Source organism: Gorilla gorilla, chromosome 9 (assembly GCF_029281585.2).
Source record: "Gorilla gorilla gorilla isolate KB3781 chromosome 9, NHGRI_mGorGor1-v2.1_pri, whole genome shotgun sequence".
Lineage (NCBI taxonomy): Eukaryota > Metazoa > Chordata > Mammalia > Primates > Hominidae > Gorilla > Gorilla gorilla.
In genome coordinates, this window is record NC_073233.2 from 69670757 (window position 1) to 69690832 (window position 20076).

General features: G+C 53.1%; 1 protein-coding gene across 2 annotated transcripts in view; it reads left to right on the forward strand.

Moving 5' to 3' along the window:
- Positions 1 to 7277: 7277 nt before the first annotated feature.
- FADS2 (fatty acid desaturase 2) overlaps positions 7278 to 20076 on the forward strand; it is a 40063-nt gene continuing 27264 nt past the window's right edge. Inside the window, exons 1-3 of one of the 2 annotated variants that reach the window (XM_055354283.2) lie at positions 7533 to 7873; positions 16528 to 16602; positions 17012 to 17122. In XM_055354283.2, coding sequence (XP_055210258.1) covers positions 7667 to 7873; positions 16528 to 16602; positions 17012 to 17122 — 393 coding nt within the window. In that variant the 5' untranslated portion in view covers positions 7533 to 7666. Of the gene's footprint in view, positions 7874 to 16527; positions 16603 to 17011; positions 17123 to 20076 lie in introns of both variants that reach the window. The other variant, XM_055354284.2, reaches the window with a different exon arrangement.

Genomic DNA, 20076 nt, shown 5'->3' on the forward strand with positions numbered 1-20076 from the left:
GGGAAGGATGACTGGAGGAAAGAATAAAGCCAGGAAAGTGAGGTAGGTGCCAGACCACCAAGGCTCTTAAATGTTGGGTGCAGAACTCTGGCAGGAACATGCAGATGGCCAGACATGGGCAGTGCCTAGGGCTGGTGAGAGGAAATACTTTTGAGACAATTAGGGGGAGGAGTTGGCTTGGCAGACCCAGAGGATCTCTTTGAGGGCGTGAGAGGTGTAGGTTTGACATTGAGGGCTTAGAGCAATGGCAGAGATGGATGAAGAAGCCCCTCCCTGCACCACACCCAGTGTCAGGGCCTGGGACAGGCGGTGAGGAGAGGTGAGACCAGCAACCTCTTTTACTCTGGACTCCGGGACAGACTCCTACAGGCAGGAAGGTCTCTAGTCTGCCGGTGCCAGTCCAGACAGGATTCCCAGATGACTCAGAGACCTCCAGACTGCAGGAGGTTCCTTCTAGTAGCCAGCACTGGAGCGGGCTGACTCCTGCACACACTGACCGCCCAAGGTTGCCCACCTTGGAACAAAGGAGGGGGTGCCTTGGGCTTGAAGCAACCTACCACCCTTGGAGAAAGCAGAATCACAGATGAGAGAGGAATTTAGAGGTTGTCTACTCGAAACCATTTACCAGAAAGAGAAAAGCCAAGCAGACAGAACTAGGGCAATGAACTTGAGCCTATCCTGTCCCCACGTGGCATCCTTCTTACCACAGTGCGCTGTCATCTGGTTTCCCCCTGCTCGACTTGGCCTTCAGATGGAGATGGCCAACGACATTAAGTGGTGGTGCTAGGGTAGGGTGTCATCTCCCCTGGGGGCAAGACCCAAAGGTGGGGGATGTTGCTCATTAGCACATTAGCTCATCAGAGATTTGGTCAGCCAAATCTGAAAAAGCTTTGCACAGATGAAGCAATTGGTGACTGCTGCATTTCAGTGATGCTTTATGTATTTTATTGAGGTTTTGTATGTGTTTTTGGTGAGAGGGTGGATCCAGATGTGTAGACCATCCTAGTCTTAGAAATAGGAAACCTCTCAGATTTCCTACTGTGTGACTTTGGATAAGCCAAACTCTGGGCCTCAGTTTCTCTGTCTTAAGGTAAAGCCAGAGAGTTGCCAGGCTGCTCTCTGCCCCAAGGTACAGCACTCCTACCCTGTGGTCTCTTGGCCTGTGCCTCCGGCTGTGTATTTCTGAGGGCTCCTGCCCTGCTGGCACCTTGACCACATCCCCCCTCTGCTTCAGTACTGCCCTCGTAGCTGCCACAGGCTCTCTTTCCTTGGTGGCACCTCCTCTGCCCCTCCCCAGCCTCTCAAAGTTGGCCATACACCAACTTGACTCAGAAGACATCTGTCCTCTCTCAGAGCTGAGGTCAATGCCTTAGTGATAACAGCCAAGACAAATATGCATGATAAGACCTGATCCAACACCACGAACAAATGCAAGCATTTGAGGGTGATGCTTACTGGGTCAAAGAGCTCCAAAGGGTCTCAGAGTCTGGATCCTGGGGGATCCCCCTGTGGTCCCCCTTTGCTGTATCTGGGCCCCCTCCTCTCACCTTAGTGTTTGCTGAGAGACACAGCATTAGGAGGCCACAATTTGCCTGGGATAGGGTTGAGAGAACCTCTTGGGTTGAGGGTCTCAGGTTGAGAGACCCTCTCAGGGTCTTACCAAGCTAGCGTCCAGCACCTACCTCCCAGCCTTTGGTTTGCGGCATGGCTGACTCTCACTGCTGGTGCCCAAATGTGGTGTAACCCAAAGGAAGCAACATATGGAGAAGTGGGTACTACTTTATGATCCCCATTTTACATCAGGGATATTGAAGCTCTGCAAAGTTAAGTCATTGGAGTTTGACTTTTTAGGTCTGATTCCAAAGTATACTCTGTTCTCTAACTAGGCTTACTTCCGGCTACTCATTTAACCTGTTCAATGCTGTTTCCCCATTTGTAAAAAAAGAGAAACATACACGTCCTGTTTGCCTCAAAGGACTATTGTGACAATCATTTGAAATAACTGAGAGAAAAAGCACTTTTAAAATTGGTATGATGCAAGTTAAATGATTCCCACGCCTATCTATAGATATGACATCTACGCATATTTATGATGTTGGAGCTGGCCACAACTTAGCATCTGATCTAATCATCTGATTTGACCGGACATGAAACTGATCTCAAAGCTGGGTGGCTGCAGAGCCAGGACTAGACTTTATGTCTTTGGGTTTCTGTTCCAGGTCTCGTTCCCCAAGGGGCCTCCAGGAGCCATCAGGGCTGGGCAGAAGCGGTGCCCCTGCTTCCGTGGCACTTCTCCTGTGTGTTTTCCTTCCTCCCCCATCCCTACTGAGTTCTCTAGGCCACAAGGAACCACTGAAAATTTGGGTGCAGCGAGATCTGGCCCCAGCAAGATGACCGTGCAGCAGTGTGTGCAACAGCTGGCTGCCAGGGAGCCTTGGCCAGCGCAGGCAGCGGCGGCAGAAGAAAACATCATTGGGGGCACAATCTGCTGAACACAACAATTTTTTTTCAAGGGTGGGCGGTGGGAGATGAGAAGCAGCAAAAGACATTCTGGAATTCTGAGACCAAGTCACAGGAGGAACAGTGGTACCATGAATAGAAATGAAGGACTTAAAAGGAAGAGGCAGTTTTTGGAAGGGATGATGATGATGTCAGTGTGGGGCCAGAAACAGTGAGGGTTAGACCTGGATAGGTCCCAGAGCACATCTGGTGCGACCTCTCCCTTGTCCTGAGAAGCCTGTATTGTCTTTGAGCTGCTAGCAGGAAGCTCAGTTTTGCATGTGCAGGAGCTGACTAGAAATCTGCTCTGGCCCTGGGAGAGGTCTGTGGATGTCCATTTGAGATGCAGTCATCTCCCTAAAGGAGAAAATACTGAGTGAGCCAAGGGCCCAGAGCATTTGGAGGGGAAGATGAGGTGGGGGCAGGAGGAGGAGGAGGGGGAGAAGGAGGAGGGGGAGGAGGGGGAGGGGGAGGGGGAGGGGGAAGGGAGGAGGAGGAGGAGGAGGGGGAGAAGGAGGAGGGGGAGGAGGGGGAGGGGGAGGGGGAAGGGAGGAGGAGGAGGAGGAGGGGGAGGGGGAAGAGGAGGAGGCAGAGGAGAAGGGGAAACAAATGGAGGAGGGAGGAAGGGGGTTGGTCCAGCAGCAAACTGGGAACTGTGCGTTGTCAGAGAATCCGAAAGCAAGGCATTTCAGGACATCACCCGGCTGGATGCCTCGAAGAGGTCTGAGAAGGCACGGCTGGACTTGCTGACCTTTCAGAGAGGGTTCCAGAAGGCTTGATGGGAGCAGGCCAAGAGGGCTGCCTTCAGGGTCTGTGGTTTGTGTTCCAAGACTCAATCTATCATGGGCAGATGGAGGGGTCAGACTTATCTCCATGAGCACCAGTGTCTTCATCTGAAAAGACAGAGTAACAATATCCACCTTATGCCTTGTCATGAGGATGAGGCTAGGAGGAAGAAGGATAAGAATCACCACCTACTGAATGCTTCCTCAGCCCCGGACAGTGTGCAAATGCTTTTGTCCATTATTTGAAAGTCCTTTGCATACCTAAATTGATAAGCCAATCAGAAGGATTGTTATCTTTACTATTAGAATCAGAGAAGATTGCAATGATCTGAGAAATGGATGGGACAGAAAGTAGACCCAGAGGCCAGGCACAGTGGCTCACGCCTGTAATCCCAACACTTTGGGAGGCCAAGGTGGGAGGATTGTTTGAGTCCAGAAGTTCAAGACCAGCCTGGGCAACATAGCGAGACCCTGTGTCTACAAAAACTTAAAAAATTAACCAGGCATGATGGTGCGTGCCTGTCGTCCCAGCTACCAGGGAAGCTGAGGTGGGAGGATCGCTTGAGCCTGGGTGGTCGAAGCTGCAGTGAGCTGTGATTGTGCCACTGCAGTCACCCTAAGTGACAGAGGAAGACCCTGACTGGAAGGAAGGAAGGAAGGAAGGAAGGAAGGAAGGAAGGAAGGAAGGAAAGGGAAGGGAAGGGAAGGAAGGAAAGAAGGCAGGCAGGCAGGAAGGAAGGAAGGAAGGAAGGAAAAAAATAGACCCAGAGAGAGCTATTCATTCACAAAATTTGACAATGAATGGACTGCAATAGATAGGGGTGATGGCTTGAGGACATAACTCAGATTTTTTAAACATTGGTTGATAAAGATTATTTATCAACCAAGGAAAGGAAGAGATGGAAGAGGCCAGGAAAGGTATTCTGCTGGTCCTTTGCCCACCAGGTGCTCCGTGTCAGTGTCGCAGTCCCTCTCGTGCCCCTGCTGGCTGCTGGGTGGCTGAAGGATGCCTTTCACTTTCACTCTTCCTCTAATCAGCTAGTCTCTTTGCTCCCATGACCCTGCGAGTCTCCCAGCAGACCTCAGACTCCTTGTGAGGACAAGTTGGAAAGCCTCCTTCACCCATTCAGTGGGGATTGGTGGCATGGGCTCCAGCCCACCAGGCCCCGTCTCCCAAAGCACACCCCCCACCCAGTCCAGCCTTTCACCCACTTGGCTGCCTGAAACAGTCTGGGCTCCAAGCCACCCATGCCAATCTCTTTTGTCCCTGATCAAATGGAGTACGATGATCACAACAAGGTCCTGGCAAGATCCCCAGGAAGCTGCAGTCCTTGGCACTGTTTGGGGATGGAGGGTGGGAGGATTCTGTGGGGCAGGAGGAAGCCATGGGAACCTCGTTCCCCTCTGAGGTCACCCCTTTTCCCAGGCGACTTTGGGGTTGGATGGATACTACAGGGTTTTCTCTGGGCAGACTGTCTCTGGACAGTCTCATCAGTCTCTCCAAGTAGAGAGAGCAAGAAATAAGACAGGAGCAGGAGTCAAGACCAGCTTGGGCAACATAAAGAGATACTGTCTGTACAAAAAATAAAAAAATTAGAGGGCAGGGGCCGGGCGCGGCGGTTCACGCCTGTAATCCCAGGACTTTGGGAGGCCGAGGCGGGCGGATCACAAGGTCAGGAGATCGAGACCATCCTGGCTAACATGGTGAAACCCCGTCTCTACTAAAAATACAAAAAAATTAGCCGGGTGTGGTGGCGGGCGCCTGTAGTCCCAGCTACTCGGGAGGCTGAGGCAGGAGAATGGCGTGAACCCGGGAGGTGGAGCTTGCAGTGAGCAGAGATCGCACCACTTCACTCTACCCTGGGCAGCAGAGTGAGACTCCATCTCAAAAAAAAAATTAGAGGGCAGGGAGGCACATGGCAGTGTCCAGTGTGGGGTCAGCCCCCTAAAGTTCTCTCTTAATTCAGGCCTCCCCTCCCCTCTTCTCGAGCACTGACCTCATCTTTGAACTCATCACTGTTCCCCAGTTTCTCCCCTACATCCCAGTCCAGCCCCAGCCTCTGGAGTTATCTTTCTACACCATGGATCTGATCACAGTACACCTGCTTTACGGATGTCCAAGCCTCCTCCATGGTCAAGTCCTCCCTTCTTACCCCTTACTGAGGCTGCTGGGGCTTTTCCCAATTTGAGCCCCATCTACCGCCAGCCTCATTGGAGCCATTCTTTGAACTTCATTCATTCATTTGTGTCTTCAACACATGTTTTTATGTTTTTTCAGGACCTACCCTGGCTAGTACTGTGCTGGGAGCCGCTGGGGACCCCAGGCCCTGGCCGGTCCACGCTTCTCAGCCACCCTACACAGGCCACCCATATGTGCTCCCTTTTAGGGCCTGAACCTTCAAAGCCTCCTCTGTGAGATACTCCCTGGTTCTGCCTTTCAGCTATCACTCCCTGCTCCGAGCTCCACACCCTTTACAAATGTTCATTAAAGTTATCTATATGGTGTGTTAATCCATTTCTGAGAAAATAATTTTCTTGGTTCCGTTTCCGTCAACGTTTGACAGGCCTCAAGGCCACCGTACTCTCTGGAGGTCTTGCTTCATCCTCTTATCTTGTACAGAAGGCTTTTGTTTGGGATGTCTGCTCCCACTCAAAGACAGAGAGGCCTTACTGTCTTTATGTCTGCAGTTTGTGGAGTGAATGAAGGATGCTCAGGGCTGACACCAGCATGAAATGTGATGGGAGAGGTTGGGGACTGTGTGAATGTGAGGAAAGGGAGCCCATCTGCCCCCCCAGGTACAACCCCACCAGTTGGGCAGAGTGATCCCCCCACCACCCCTGCATCCCTGTGAAATTTAGATTGGGCAGGGCCCATTTGACCATCTCTCTCGATCTCAGACTCTCCATTTTCAAGTGAGATGTAATAATATGCGTCCTGTTTACCTCTCAGCCTGTGATGAGAATCTAATGATTAGGGTGTGCTAGCACACAGGCACCTGTAAATCCCATTGAAATCTGAGGGCCCTATAACTCCTCTAGTGATTCCCAAGCCTCGTGCACCCCACCCTCTCTGTTCATCCTTACTTCCCAAGTGTCCCGTTAGCCCTCCGGATGCAGTCAGGCCCATTTCCCCCAGGACGCCCGGCACTAAGCCGCCCCATCCAGCTGGGGTCTGAGGGGGCTGTCTCTTGCCCCACGCCTAAAAGACCTAACCCTCCCCCTATCCCTTCGATACGGCAGTCTTTATTTGCTGGAGTCTGTACAACATCACTGCCCAATGATGTGTCTGCTTCCACGATTCCCAAAGAGACTGAGCTTACTGAGACCAGGGCAAGGACCGCGCCAGTTCCTCATCGCCCCCTTTCTCTGCCTTCCCCTCCCTTCCCCCTCACCGCAGCCATGGCGCCCAGACCAAGAAAGCAGAGCAGAGGTTCCGCAATTCTTTTCTAAGATTGTCTGATTAGAGGGTTCAAAGCCCTCTAATCCAAGGCCGGCTTGTGTCTCTAGGGAGGTTGCAGAAAGGCGCCAGAACGTGGATGGCGCGGACAATGTGGGATACTGGAGTCTGGACTGCCGCGCGCCAAGGAAGGGCGTCACCTAGCCAAGCCGGCCCTGGAGTTGAGTGCCCCGCCGGTCCACCCGCCCGGCCGCTTGCTGGCACCCTGGTGGCCGCGCCGGCTTTGTGCCGGCATCAGGTGCAAACCCCCAGAGCGCCGGGCGTGCGCGGACGCGCCCCGGAGCGCGCGGAGCCCATTCGTTGCCCCCACCGGGATCTCCTCTAGGATCTCCTCCGGCGCCCGGGGCCGGAGAGTGGGGGAGGGAGGAGGTCGGACACGTAGCCTGCCTCGCAGCAGGGCTCGACTCCACGCGGGAGGGCGGGGGAGCCGGGGACCCGCCGCTCCAGCCCGCTGGCCTTCGAAAGATCCTCCTGGGCCAATGGCAGGCGGGGCGACGCGACGGGATTGGTGCAGGCGCTCTGCTGATCGCTGTGGAAACCCGGGCGGCGGGGAACGCGGGAGGATGTGGAACCCGAGGCGGGGGGAGCCGGAGGGGCGGGCAGAGGAGGTGTCGAGGCCCTGAGCTCCCGGGGAGTTTTTACTGGAGGCAAAAGTCCATAGCAGGCGGGCTGAGGGAGGGGCGGAGGAAGGGGACCGCTTGGGGGCACTGGGAAGCCAGGGATCCTCCGCCAGGAAGGCAGGGACACTCCCGAGCGCAGGCGAGGAGGCTGGGGGAGGGGGCGCGGTGGGAGGAGTAGGAGAAGACAAAAGCCGAAAGCGAAGAGGGCCCGGGCTGCACACACCGGCTGGGAGGCAGCCGTCTGTGCAGCGAGCAGCCGGCGCGGGGAGGCCGCAGTGCACGGGGCGTCACAATCGGCAGGCAGCATGGGGAAGGGAGGGAACCAGGGCGAGGGAGCCGCCGAGCGCGAGGTGTCGGTGCCCACCTTCAGCTGGGAGGAGATTCAGAAGCATAACCTGCGCACCGACAGGTGGCTGGTCATTGACCGCAAGGTTTACAACATCACCAAATGGTCCATCCAGCACCCGGGGGGCCAGCGGGTCATCGGGCACTACGCTGGAGAAGATGCAACGGTAAGGGTCTGGGGGCGCCCCAGCCACCCTTCTCTGCTGCAGGCGGAGTCAGGATCCCTGGCTCCGCGTGCGCCAAGCAGACCTCCGGCGCTGAATGGAGCTTGGGACGTCCTGCAGGGAAGGAAAGTGCATCTATTGCACTCGTACCCCCTCCCCAATCCTCCTCCTCCTCTGGGCCGACTGGGGTGGAGACCGGATCTGGGACCCGGGGAGGCGGCGCTGCGGTGAAGGTCCCAGCGGTGGAGAACAGGGCAGCATCTACCGCGCGCGCCGGGACCCACGCGTCCTCCCCTTCCTCGGGGTTTGTCTGGAGGCAGGGACTCCCCAAGGGGGGCGCTCGGGCCAGACGGCTTTGGCGCCCCCAGCGGGGAAGATGGCCGCCCCTGCGCGCCGCTGAAAGGAGCGGGAGCGCAGGCAGCCAGGTGTGGGACTCGGCGCTTGTCCCGCACTCTCCATCCAGACTAGGTGGCGAGAAGGAAAGCTCGTCCCCGGCCGGGGATCGCTCCTGCTGGGACTCTTGTCTAAGAAGTTCCTCAATGGCCACCTGGGAAAAACCGCCCAGTAGCTCGGGTTCCCACGCTCCAGGGATTATCTAGACTCACCCCAAGCTCGAGCCGGCCTTCTTGGGGACCGGCGTCCGGGATTGGTGGAAGGAGAACGGCCTGAGGTTTGCAAAGCCCAGGTCGAGTGAGGCCTTGAGCCGGTGGATTTAGCAGCACTAGACTGGCTTGGCAACAGGTCCGTCTGCACTCGAGGTTACTCTCGGGCGTTCAACTCAATAGCTCTCTCTTTTTAAATCCTGCCAAGAACATCCTTCCCTCATCTTGCACTCCTAAAGGTAGTGGGCCTCTCTGGAGCCATTGCTGCCCACCTTACCCCCACCAAATGCGTGGCTCAGTGATTACCCCGCACCAGCTACCCGCACCGGGGACCCCAGTCTGAAATCCTGGCATTTATTTAAAGATGCAGCTGGTATCCCATGGATTCGAATGGGCCAGAGGGAAAAGAACAGAGGCAAGGAGGGAAGAAAGGGCGGCTCTTGGTGGTAGTGAATTGGATGCAGAGAAAAAAGGTCTGATGGGATACAGAAATTAGGGAAAGTGAATAGGAGAGAGGCAGAAAGGAGGGATGAACTTGACGTAGATCATTCCACCTGGAGGTCTAGGATGCCCAACTGTTGGTGGGCTTTTGCTCTCTAAGCTGTGTAGGCCCGACCCTTAACTTCCCCACCTCTTGCATCTCATGGAGACAGGCCTAGGGGAAGGCCAGACCAGGCCACCATAACCCAAGCTGGACAATGGACAGGTGGTGCGGGCCAGCAGGGCCAGGGCTTATCTAAGATTGGGAAGGTCAGCGATATTGAAATTCCCTACAGCTTTCAGTCCCATACTGTTTTACTTGCTTGTGGGCATTGCTTAAGCCCAGTGGGTTTGTGATGCTGTTTAGAACTTAGGTGGGTATGTTTCACATACCTTCAGTGCTATCTCACCTGGACCTTTCCGCGGCCCATTGAGGAGGTTGGGTTAATGTAATTCCTAAGTAAAGGACCTTCTGGATCCTGGCTGGGATCTTTCCACTATATGTTGCTGGACTTGGGCTGGTCTGTTTCTGATTTCATAGGTAAATTGTAGAAGGTTCCTGTCCTGTCCAGGCCCTCACCAAAAAGTTTCCAGAAGGAAAAGTCAAATACGATGAATTTGGTCCGATTATTCCACATTGTTAAACATATTTTCTTATGTGAACGCTTAGTCTGGCAATTGCCTTGACCTTTCTGGTTTAATTACCATATCAGATTGATTTATTTCTTCCTTGTTCTGGATGTTCTCAGTGCTTACCTGACCTTAACACTGAGTTCCCTCCAAAAATCAGTGCTCACATCTCTCCTAACAGAGGACTAGGATGACCTACTCTTCCCTGACCTTTTCTCTGTCTCATAAAAATGTAATAGTCTCTTCATTTCTGGTCCTGCTCCAGCGCTTTCTGTATAACTTTCATGGACTATAAATCTGGTATCTTGGATGTTAGTTGCTTTGTTACTTTCATAAGCTAGGGTGGGAGCCAACCGGGGCTGCAAACAGATCTAGAATTGAAGAAAGATGTCATTACTGGGCTCATCCACTAAGTGTTGTCACTTGACTGAGCCCCATCTCCTCATCTATAAGGTACACCTGTGCCTGTTTCAATGAGACTGATTTGTGGCAAAGCACCCAGCAACTGTAACCACCAGATGAATGCAACGGGGTGTTATCAGGCAAATGGGAATAAGAACAAGGATTATGAAACAGCTAGAATGGAAAGTATGCAAAGAGGAATTTGAAGAAAAAATTTAAATCTATGCTAGCTTTATTTGGTGTAGCAACACGTAAAAGCAATCCCTGTCCCCAGAGCTTCCTGTCTTCTAAAATAAGACTTTTGGGGCATGAAATACACGAACTGGGGATACAGAGTTGAATGATGGTGATGGTGGAGTGAGCAGCTGGGTTCTCTTTGTTTTGTTTTGTTTTTTTAAACTGTCCAGGACCAGGTTGGAAAAAGGCCTTGAGCAGCATGGGGTGGGTGGGGCATGTGGAAAGGGGACCTAAAGAGAGAAGCAGGAACAGGCTACTGAAATCCAGAGACCCTTACCTAGGCTGTTGAGCAAGTGGCTTTGCCCCTTGGGGTGATGGTTTGTCCCCCAGAGCATGGGGAGTGACAATTTATGGACCAGGCACAGTCTGGGGAGGTACTAATCAGAAGACAGGTTGGATTCCCTGGAACATTCCCAGGCAATGTTCTGAGCCCATCATAGTGCAGTCATTCCTAACACAAGGCTGGAAACAGGTCGGAAGTCAAGGTAGCCATTCTTGGGACAATCTTGGAAGTCAAGGAAGCCATTCTCAGGACAATCAGGGGCCTCAACAGGGCATTTTCTTTTTTCTGAAGAGCAAAAGATCCAGGTAGTCAAGATCCATCTCCCTAGAAGGATGGGGCAACTGTTACGTGGTCCTTCCACAGAAGCTAAACCCTGACCTTGCCTATAATAATACAAGTTGCTTGATTTTTGCAACTTACAAAACACATTCATATGTATCACTCCATTTCATACTCGGATCGGCCCCGTAGGCATCTCTCACTGCTCTGAGGTATCAAACCTGGCTCAAGTGGCAGTGCTCAGACTTAAACTCAGAATCTGACCTCAAGTCCTCCCAGCTTCCTTCCCTTCCTGTTGCTACCTCTGATCTCTTCCCTTTGGTACTGCGGTGCCTCTCTCCCCTTTTCCTTCCTGTGGGCAAAAGGAACCCTCACCCGCGCCCTAAGAGCGTGTCTGCTCTTTTCACAGCAGTCCCACCACTGCAGAACTGTTCATCTTCAGCGACAATTCATCAAACGTTAATTGAGTGTCTCCATGGCTCTGAGCTGGGCCCAGACACAGAGATGAATTATTCACAGACAGAGACCTGAAGCTGTGGGATGTGCTCCCCCTGCTCTTTCTCAAGCTGGGGCTTGGATCTGGACCCTCTGCCTCTAGACATCAGTCCCCTACCCCTAGCCCTTGTCTCAGCAACTGTTCCTGCCCGGTCTGCACTGGTGACCTCTTAGAATCAAGGGAAGGTGAGAAGAGACCAGAGGTTTGTTCCACCTTTCAACCTGCTCCTATGTTCTTGTGAAAACGCAACAGATCGAAAGTGGAACTCTGGCCTCCTTTGCACGAGGCAGGAGGGTTGTAGTATTTAGAGGCGGGAGACCTGGGTTCCAGCCCCAGCTTTATGAATTCCCAGGCCTGGAGGGCAGCTCTATCTCCCCAGCTGAGATCTGGGTGGGAGCTGTCCAATTCCTGTGGCTGCAGCCTCAGCATCCCCAGGAAGCAGTTCTGAGATGAAAGTGGAGAATGGCATCAATTTCTTCATGCCCAGGTTGCCTTTGTAGGGGCCGGTCTCCTGTGCAGCCCTGCCTTTCTGCCCTCAGGGTAGTGCATGGACCCTGTGTTATGGGGGAGGCTGTCACTGCGGGGCTCTTTGGCCACAGAGCACTGCTCCACCAGCCTCCATTGCTTCTTTCCTTGAAGGGGACATGGCATAGGGGCTTCCTGCCCTGCCTGCATCTCTCTGCTGCAGAAAGGAAGTCAGCGTCCCTGTCTTGCTCTTCATTTCCACTGGAGAATGCGAGGGTCCCTCCTGTGCATCTCCACACTCTTAGATCACTTGTTCCATAAAGTTCTGGTCCGCAGGGCTGCCACCTACTGCACTGTGTGCCCTGTGCTTGCCCGTGCTGCACTTCCCAAATCCTAGGCAAAGTGCCCAGTTGAGCAGCGTTCGATCAGAGATTAGCCTTGCTCCCCAGAGGAAATGGGCACAGCCACAAACAAATCCTGGCACCAGGTGCTCAGTGGATGGCGAGCAACTGTGAGTTGTACCCAGAGTGGGGCAGGGGTAGGGAAAATGTCCCTGTGGAGAAGTTGACTGGCATCAGACCTGGGTGATGGCAGAAGCAGGAACTGGCAAAGAGCGAAGTGTGACAAGCGCTTCAGAATCTGGGTGTTCTGACCTCCCCACCTCACACACCTGCCCTGCTGAGGCGGGTGCATCTCTGCTTTCTCCACCTGTTTACCAATCCTTTCTTTTCCCCATGTCCCGGGTCCTCTTCCTGGAAAGTCTCTGGCTTCTCTCCGGTTACACGAGGATAGAGCCTGGTTCCAATTCTTGGTCCAAAGACAAAGTTTGGGTTGGCCCTCCCTTGCCTTGAATCCTGGTCTGCCTTATACCTGCCAGATATTTCTGTAACCCGGCAGGTGCTGGAAACCTGCCAGCGTGTGAGACACATTTATGGCAATGTGAAGGGAGAGACACAAAATATAATCAACTCTCAGGGAGGAGGACACTCATGTTGAGGGAAGCCTTTGTATGAACAGCGGGCAATGCTCAAGGTAGCCACATGTGACTCAAACTCTGCTCAGCTCATTCCCGAGTGTGATAGTGGGCAGGTGGCTCTGCCAACCTACGCCCCATTTCTTATCTCTAAAAAAGGACCTGCCTCACGAAGTCTGGTAAAGATTCCTGGCTGATGTATGCAAGCCACTCCCATGGCCCCGTGGCTCGCCTGCGTCACCTCAGCAGGTGGCAGCTGTAGCAACCACCAGCGTGGGGATGCCGGAGAAGGCTTTTGGTGTTCCAGAGGCAGAAGCCAAGTTGTGTGAAACGCGGAAGAGGACAAGTGTCTGGTCATAACTGCACAGTGGGAAAGTATGAGATCAGAGTGTGTGCAGCTGTGGGGTCCTGGGTCCATTCATTCCCTCGTGAGCCATCTTATTAGGCCCCGTTACAGGCACTGTGTTTATTGCAGCGAACAAGACAGGTGCAGGCCTTCCCAACTAGGGTTTATGCTCCAGCGGGGGACACAGGCCATAAACAAGTGGGTACGTCACGCAGTCTGATGATGAACCTTGATGACTGCTATGAAGATCTAACAGGGCAATGACCCAGGGAAGGCCCAGGGCTGGGAGAGCTCTTTTGGATGTGATGTTGGGAAATGCCTCTTGGAGGTGATGTTGAGGCTGAGTCCCGAATGGAGGCAGCCCTGGTGTGGAAAGGAGCGTGGTATGTTCAAGGGTGGTCCACACCAGGCCTGCTCGGAAAGCTGCCACATTGACCATGGGCAAGGAGCTGATCCAACAGACTGCTCGGTTTTCTAAAACGGCAGGAAGCATGTGGCACGTGAGAAAAGAGTCCTTAGAGGCAGGTGGACCTGGATTTGATCCTGGCTCTGCCACCTGGAGCCCAGGACTTTGCTTCCTGAGCTCCTGCATCTTCATCTCAGAAGTTGGGGCTTGAGGCCTAAGGGAGTAACATGAGCAACACTCCTGGCTCCCTGCCTGGCGCATGCCCATTACCCCTGGGCTCAGGGAGGTGAGGCTGCCCGAGAGCCCTCTGGAAATGGCTGAGGAGCAACCAAGGTCAAGGCAGGGCTCGTCATCTGTCTGCTCCCTTGGAGCTGGAACCTAGACTGCAGGGTTTGGGTGTGGGGAGGCAGCAGGAGTGGAGATGAGTCTATTTGCAAGCCATTGAGTCTTGCCTTTCAATGAGACAAGAGGAATCCATTAGTTATCAGCCACTGCAGCTGCTTCTCAGGAAACTGCCTTACCAGGGACTTCCTGTTCATTTCTCAAAGGCCGTGGTGTGATGTGAGGAGGACCAATGAAGGGGCTTTTTCAGGCCCAGCCCTGGGCCCTGACTTTGGCAGCTCCTCCGGGCCTCTCCCAGGGCCTTGCCCATTTTGCATAGGCGGCTGGGGCTCTGGTGGGGACTGATCACCCCACCCAGAGCCAGCAAAGCTGGTCACCACTGCAACCCTGGGCTCCTCCCTGCCCGCACCCTGGGCCTCCTCCCTGCCTGCCCCCCGGCCCTCCTCCCTGCCTGCCCCCAGGGCCTCCTCCCTGCCTCCCCAGGGACTTCTCCCTGCCTCCCCAGGGCCCTGGAACAGCACATCTCTTTTCCCTGAAAATACTCTTGACCTGATCCTCTGCTACCATCCCTTTTCTGCTCGGCTAGTGGGTCACAGGCATTTTTTAAGAAACCGTGGGCCCAGTTTTCTCCTGCACGAAGTGTTGCTTTGTCAGTCTGTTCTAGACACAAATAGAACAAAGACCAAGCAAAGGACTTGATGCCAGCGATGCAGTAAGGAGATGATGGGAGACTGGCAGTTACCCTTGGGAGATCCTTACGTGTGGGGGTGAAAAGATTTCCAGGAGTGGTTAGCACTTCTCCACCTTCCCCCGACCCTTTTTTTTTTTTTTTGAGATGGAGTCTCGCTCTGTCACCAGGCTGGAGTGCAGTGGCACGATCTTAGCTCACTGCAACCTTCCACCTCCCTGGCTAAAGCAATTCCCCGCCTCAACCTCCCAAGTAGCTGGGATTACGGGCGTGTGCCACCACACCTGGCTAATTTTTTTTTTTTTTTTTTTTTGTATTTTTAGTAGAGACGGGGTTTCACCATGTTGGCCAGTCTGGTCTCAAACTTCTGGCCTCAGGCAATCCGCCGCCTCGGCCTCCCAAAGTGCTGGGATTACCGCACCCGGCCCCCTCTTCTTTTTAATTTTGAAATTTTCCCAACATCCTTAAATGTTGAAGGAACAAGCGAACACCTGTGTATCCTCAACCAAGATTCACTAGTCTTAACATTTTGCCACATTTGCGTTTTTCCTCTTTATACGTGTGCAGTTGCCTTTTGAAAATAAGCTGCGTCATTGTGTGATCACATCCCTAAGGTCTTCATCATTTCCGGAGAAAAAAGGAAGAGATGCTCTAACATCATCACAGTACCTTTGTCACATTTAAGAAAATTAATAGTAATTCCTTGATATGATCAAATATCTGGTCCATATTCATTTTTTCTCATTCAACTCCCGAAAAACCTGGTATAACTTATTTTTTCCTTCAAGTGAGAGCCTGTCACATTAAAGAATTGCAGGATGTTGTTTTGTTTGTTTGTTTGTTTGTTTTTTGAGACAAAGTCTCACTCTGTCGCCCAGGCTGGAGTGCAGTGGTGCAATCTTGGCTCACTGCAACCTCCACCTCCTGGTTTCAAAGGATTCTCATGCCTCAGCCTCCTGAGTAGCTGAGATTACAGGCGTGCGCCGCTACACCTGGCTAATTTTTGTATTTTCAGTAGAGGTGGGATTTCACCATGTTGCCCAGGCTGATCTCAAACTCCTGACTTCAGGTGATCGCCCTGCCTCGGCTTCCCAAAGTGCTGGGATTACAGGCATAAGCCACTGTGCCCGGCCTGTTTGTTTTTTGAGACAGGGTCTCACTCTCTTGCCCAGGCTGGAGTGCAGTGGCACCATCATTGCTTATTGTATCTTCCTGCCTCAGCCTCCCAAGTAACTGGAGTTATTGGTGCAGACCACCATGCCTGGCTAATTTTGTTTATTTTTAGTAGAGACAGGGGTCTTGCTATGTTACTCAGGCTGGTCTTGAACTCCTGGCCTCAAGTGATCCTCCTGCCTCTGCCTCCCAAAGTGCTGGGATTACATGCATGAGCCCCTGCGACCAGTCAAGAGTTGCAGTTTTTATATCATTTTAGTCTCTTTTAATCTAGACCATGCTTCCGTACTTTTTTTTTCCACAAACTTGTATGTTTTTCCCCAGCTATATTGATTTTTCTGATTGTTTCTCATGGTGGAGTTTGACTGGTTTGCCAATCCTACCAATGTCTGGAAGCTTGATTTGATGCAGATTAAACAGTGTTCACCACTGGGACATTCTATTGCATCCCCTCAGGGGTGCCTGGTGCTGGCTCATCTCTAATAGAAATACTATATTTTTTATGAGATAATTCATGTAATATGCATAATATGTATAGAAAAAAGCTGGAAGGAAAAATGCTAAAATATTAGCAATAATGACCACTTTCTGGGTGATATTTATTTTCCTCTTTATTCTGCTGTGCCTTTTCTAACTTGGCCAAAACTCAGCACGTTTTTACTTTATAACTGGGAAAAAAAGATTAAAATGTGTATCATTATAGCAGTGTTAGAGTTTGGAAAGTAATGAAAATAAAGCAAGGCATAATCCAACTACCTTAACATGTGCAATAATAGCCTAGATCGTCCTAGGCTTTTTTTCAGGAACGCTTTTTACATAATTCTGTGTTTATTTTTTTTGTTTACTTCATCACAGCACATTTCCAATGCCATGGTAGTATTCGGTCTTGTCCTTTTCATTGACAACCCTGGACATGTAGGTGAGGAACTGGTAAGAGATGGTGGGTGGTGCGGTTTGTGCACCATGCGAGGCACTCAGCTCACGAGCAGTCGAGGCTCAAGTCCTCCCTGAGCCCCGTGTCTGCCTGGTGTGCCTTCCTGGAGGGTCACCATTTCCCGACCTGCCCAAAGGCAGCCTATGCATCTATTCACAAACCCCTGGGGAGTGTAGCATGCCTGCACCAGCACAGAAGCCCAGGTGGCTATTGCCATTGGCGTTGGGCACTGAGGGCTCTGTCCTGGAAAAATGCTGGAGACGGCATTTGGGGCCAGATCACAGGAGACCCCGTTTGGTGTCTGGGTGCACACATGGAGCTGTTGCTGGTGAGCACTGTCGTCCTTGGGGCCCAAGAGCAGACAGAGGTCGGGTCTCAGCCTCACCACTGCCCTCTGCTCTCCAGGATGCCTTCCGCGCCTTCCACCCTGACCTGGAATTCGTGGGCAAGTTCTTGAAACCCCTGCTGATTGGTGAACTGGCCCCGGAGGAGCCCAGCCAGGACCACGGCAAGAACGTAAGTCTGGCTTGCACCTGGGTGGGGGTGGAGACGAGGCTGGGGGTGGCTGGGAGTCTGAGAGAGGCTCCCCTCGCCCCAGGACCAGTAACTGGGGCTGAGGCAGGGGTGCTTTCATCCTAGAGGAGCCACTGTGGATCACCTGTGGTCAGGGAGGGCCTCAGAGCCTCCCTGGGAGCCGGGGTTTGACAACAGCTAGTGGCATCTCTTCTCTCCTGGCCAGTTTCATTTTCCTTCTCCTCCATCCCTTTCCAGGAAGGTGCCAGATGACAATCTAGGGGAAAGACAGGACAGAAACACTGAAAAATGTCATTTGATGACAAGAGTGGCTTTGGGGTGTGTGGTCCGGGGCACCTCTTTGAGAAAGAATGACCATTCCCTGGTCATCTGTTCATTGTCTGCAGGTCAGACGCCCCCATGGGTGCTGGGCTTCCAGGACAGCCATGTGTGAAAATAGCAACCCCTGAGGTCTCATGGGCTGTTGTTTTGTTCAACAATGAAGTCCCCATGTAAATGGCGGAGCAGTTTATAGAAGAAAGTTGGGACAGGAGGCAGGGGCAGGGCAGGACAGGGAGGAGAGTTGTTACAAGGAGAGGAGTGGTACCCACAGGCCGTGACCAGGGTGGTCATGGAAGTCCCACCCTGGCCTCAGCAAGCTCTTCCTCCTCTTGTTGCCAGCCTGGGCCAGACCCCTCTGCTTAGCAGAGCCAGGGCAGGACCAGGGTCTCTCCCGGCCTGGACTCTTGGCCAGTCCCCCACCACCCCCATTGCCTCTGGCTTTCCTGAGGGTCTGCAGCATTCGCCTTGCTGGCCTCCTCCCCTCCTTCCTTCATCCCAGCCTTCCCCTGCCCAAGTCTCCTTCGCAGGAAGCTGGTTCTACCCTGGTCCTTTGCAGGGCTGAGGGCACCCTTCCCTGTTCCCTTCCTGCATCCATCTGGCCCTGCCTTGTCCTAGGTAGAGCAAGTAGGTCTGCGCTAGGCCGTTGCTAGGCCCGCTGTGACCCCGGGGTTGAGGCTGGCACTGTGGAAATTCTTCTTCCCCATCACCACCAGGTAGGGCCGTAGATGCCATGTGGGGCCTTGGTGCCAGCGAGGTGGCTGGGTCAATTACTCACTCTGCTCTTGGGCTACTGTGGCCCCTGTTTGCCCCATGGGATGGCTCCTTCTGAGCTTCCCTCACCCTCCTGTCCAGAACAGGGACTGGACTAGGGAAGTCCCACCCTGGCCTCAGCGAGCCCTTCCTCCTCTTGTTGCCAGTCTGGGCTGGACCCCTCTGCTTAGCAGAGCCAGGCCAGGACCAGGGTCTCTCCTGGCCTGGACTCTTGGCCAGTCCCCCACCACCCCCATTGCCTCTGGCTTTCCTGATGAGCTGCGGGCCACCCTGCAGGTCCTTCAAAGGCCAATGCCCCTCCTCTCACCTTGCCCTCCATGGCACATGAGATCACCTGCCCCGTACCCATGCCAGCCCGTGCTTGTCCCCTCCTGCCTCCTTCGCAAATGGATCCATCTCCCACTCTCACCCCCAGCACCTCCTGCCCTGCGGCTTGCCCAGCTCTGCTCGTCCTGCCCTGTAGCTCCCTTGTCCATGGCCTTGCTCCTTGGCTCTCTCCACTGCTCTCCCTTTCTGCTGCAGATCCTGCACCATTTAACATCCAAGCTCCCACCAGGCACCACCAGAACCACCCTTCATAGCACCTTGGTCATGCCCTGTGGGTACTGCTCCTCTCCTTGTATCTACTCTCCTCCCCGTCCGGCCCTGCCCCTGCCTCTTGTCCCAAGTTCCTTCTTCCTCGCAATGCCATTGTGTTCCCAGAGCCCTCCTTGACTCCGCTTTGCCTCCCTGGCTCCATGTGCCCGGGGCTCACAGCCCCCTCCTGCCTGCCTCAGCTTGCCCTCCTGCACTAGTTTGTGTCGCCCCCAACTCAACCCCTCAAGACCCGACAGTGTGCAGAGAACAAGTGGTGCTCTGTTGGGTGGTGGAAAATGCAAGTTTTCTTTTTCTTTTCTTTTCTTCTTTTTTTTTTTTTTGAGATGGAGTTTTGCTCTTGTTACCCAGGCTGGAGTGCAGTGACACCATCTCGGCTCACTGCAACCTCCACCTCCAAGTTCAAGCAGTTCTCCTGCCTCAGCCTCCCAAGTAGCTGGGGTTACAGGTGCCCATCATCATGCCTGGCTAATTTTTGTATTTTTAGTAGAGATGGGGTGTTGCCATGTTGGCAAGGCTGGTCTCGAACTCCTGACCTCAGATGATCTGCCTGCCTTGGCCACCCAAAGTGCTGGGATTAAAGTTTTCTTTTTTAAAAAAGTGTGGTCAACCATTTTAGTCATTTGACGTGTACAGTTCAGTGGCATTAAATAAGCACATTTACATTGTTATGTAACCATCACCACCATCCAGTTCTCATCTTCCCCAAATTGAAATTCCACATCCATTAAGCACTCACTCCTCATTCTCCCACCTCTCAGCCCCTGGCAGGCACCATTCTACTTTCTGTCTCTGAATTTGGCCTCTCCAAGGACCTCCTGTATATGGAATCATACAATATTTGTCCTTTGGTGACTGGCCTGTTTCCCTTAGCATGATGTCTTCAAAGTTCACTTACATTGTAGCATGTGTCAGAATTTCCTCCCTTTTCAAGCCTGAGTAATATTCCATTGCATGGATAGACCACGTGTTGCTGATCCATTCATCCATCATGAGATCTTTGTGTTGTTTCTACCTTTTTCCTGATGTGAATAGAGCTATGAACACAGGGTGTATAAAATGCAAGTTTTTGAGTCAAAGCCTTTCTCTGTCACTCTTACCTAGCTGTGACAAATATACAGGCCCCAGGGCTGTGTGGGGCATGTGGTAACAGCAGCTATTGTAGGGACTCCTGGAGGGTCGAGGCTTGTGGCTTGGCCCCCCCGTGCCACAGTTTCTCTGGGTTGTGCATTGGCTGTTGAAATGGCAGC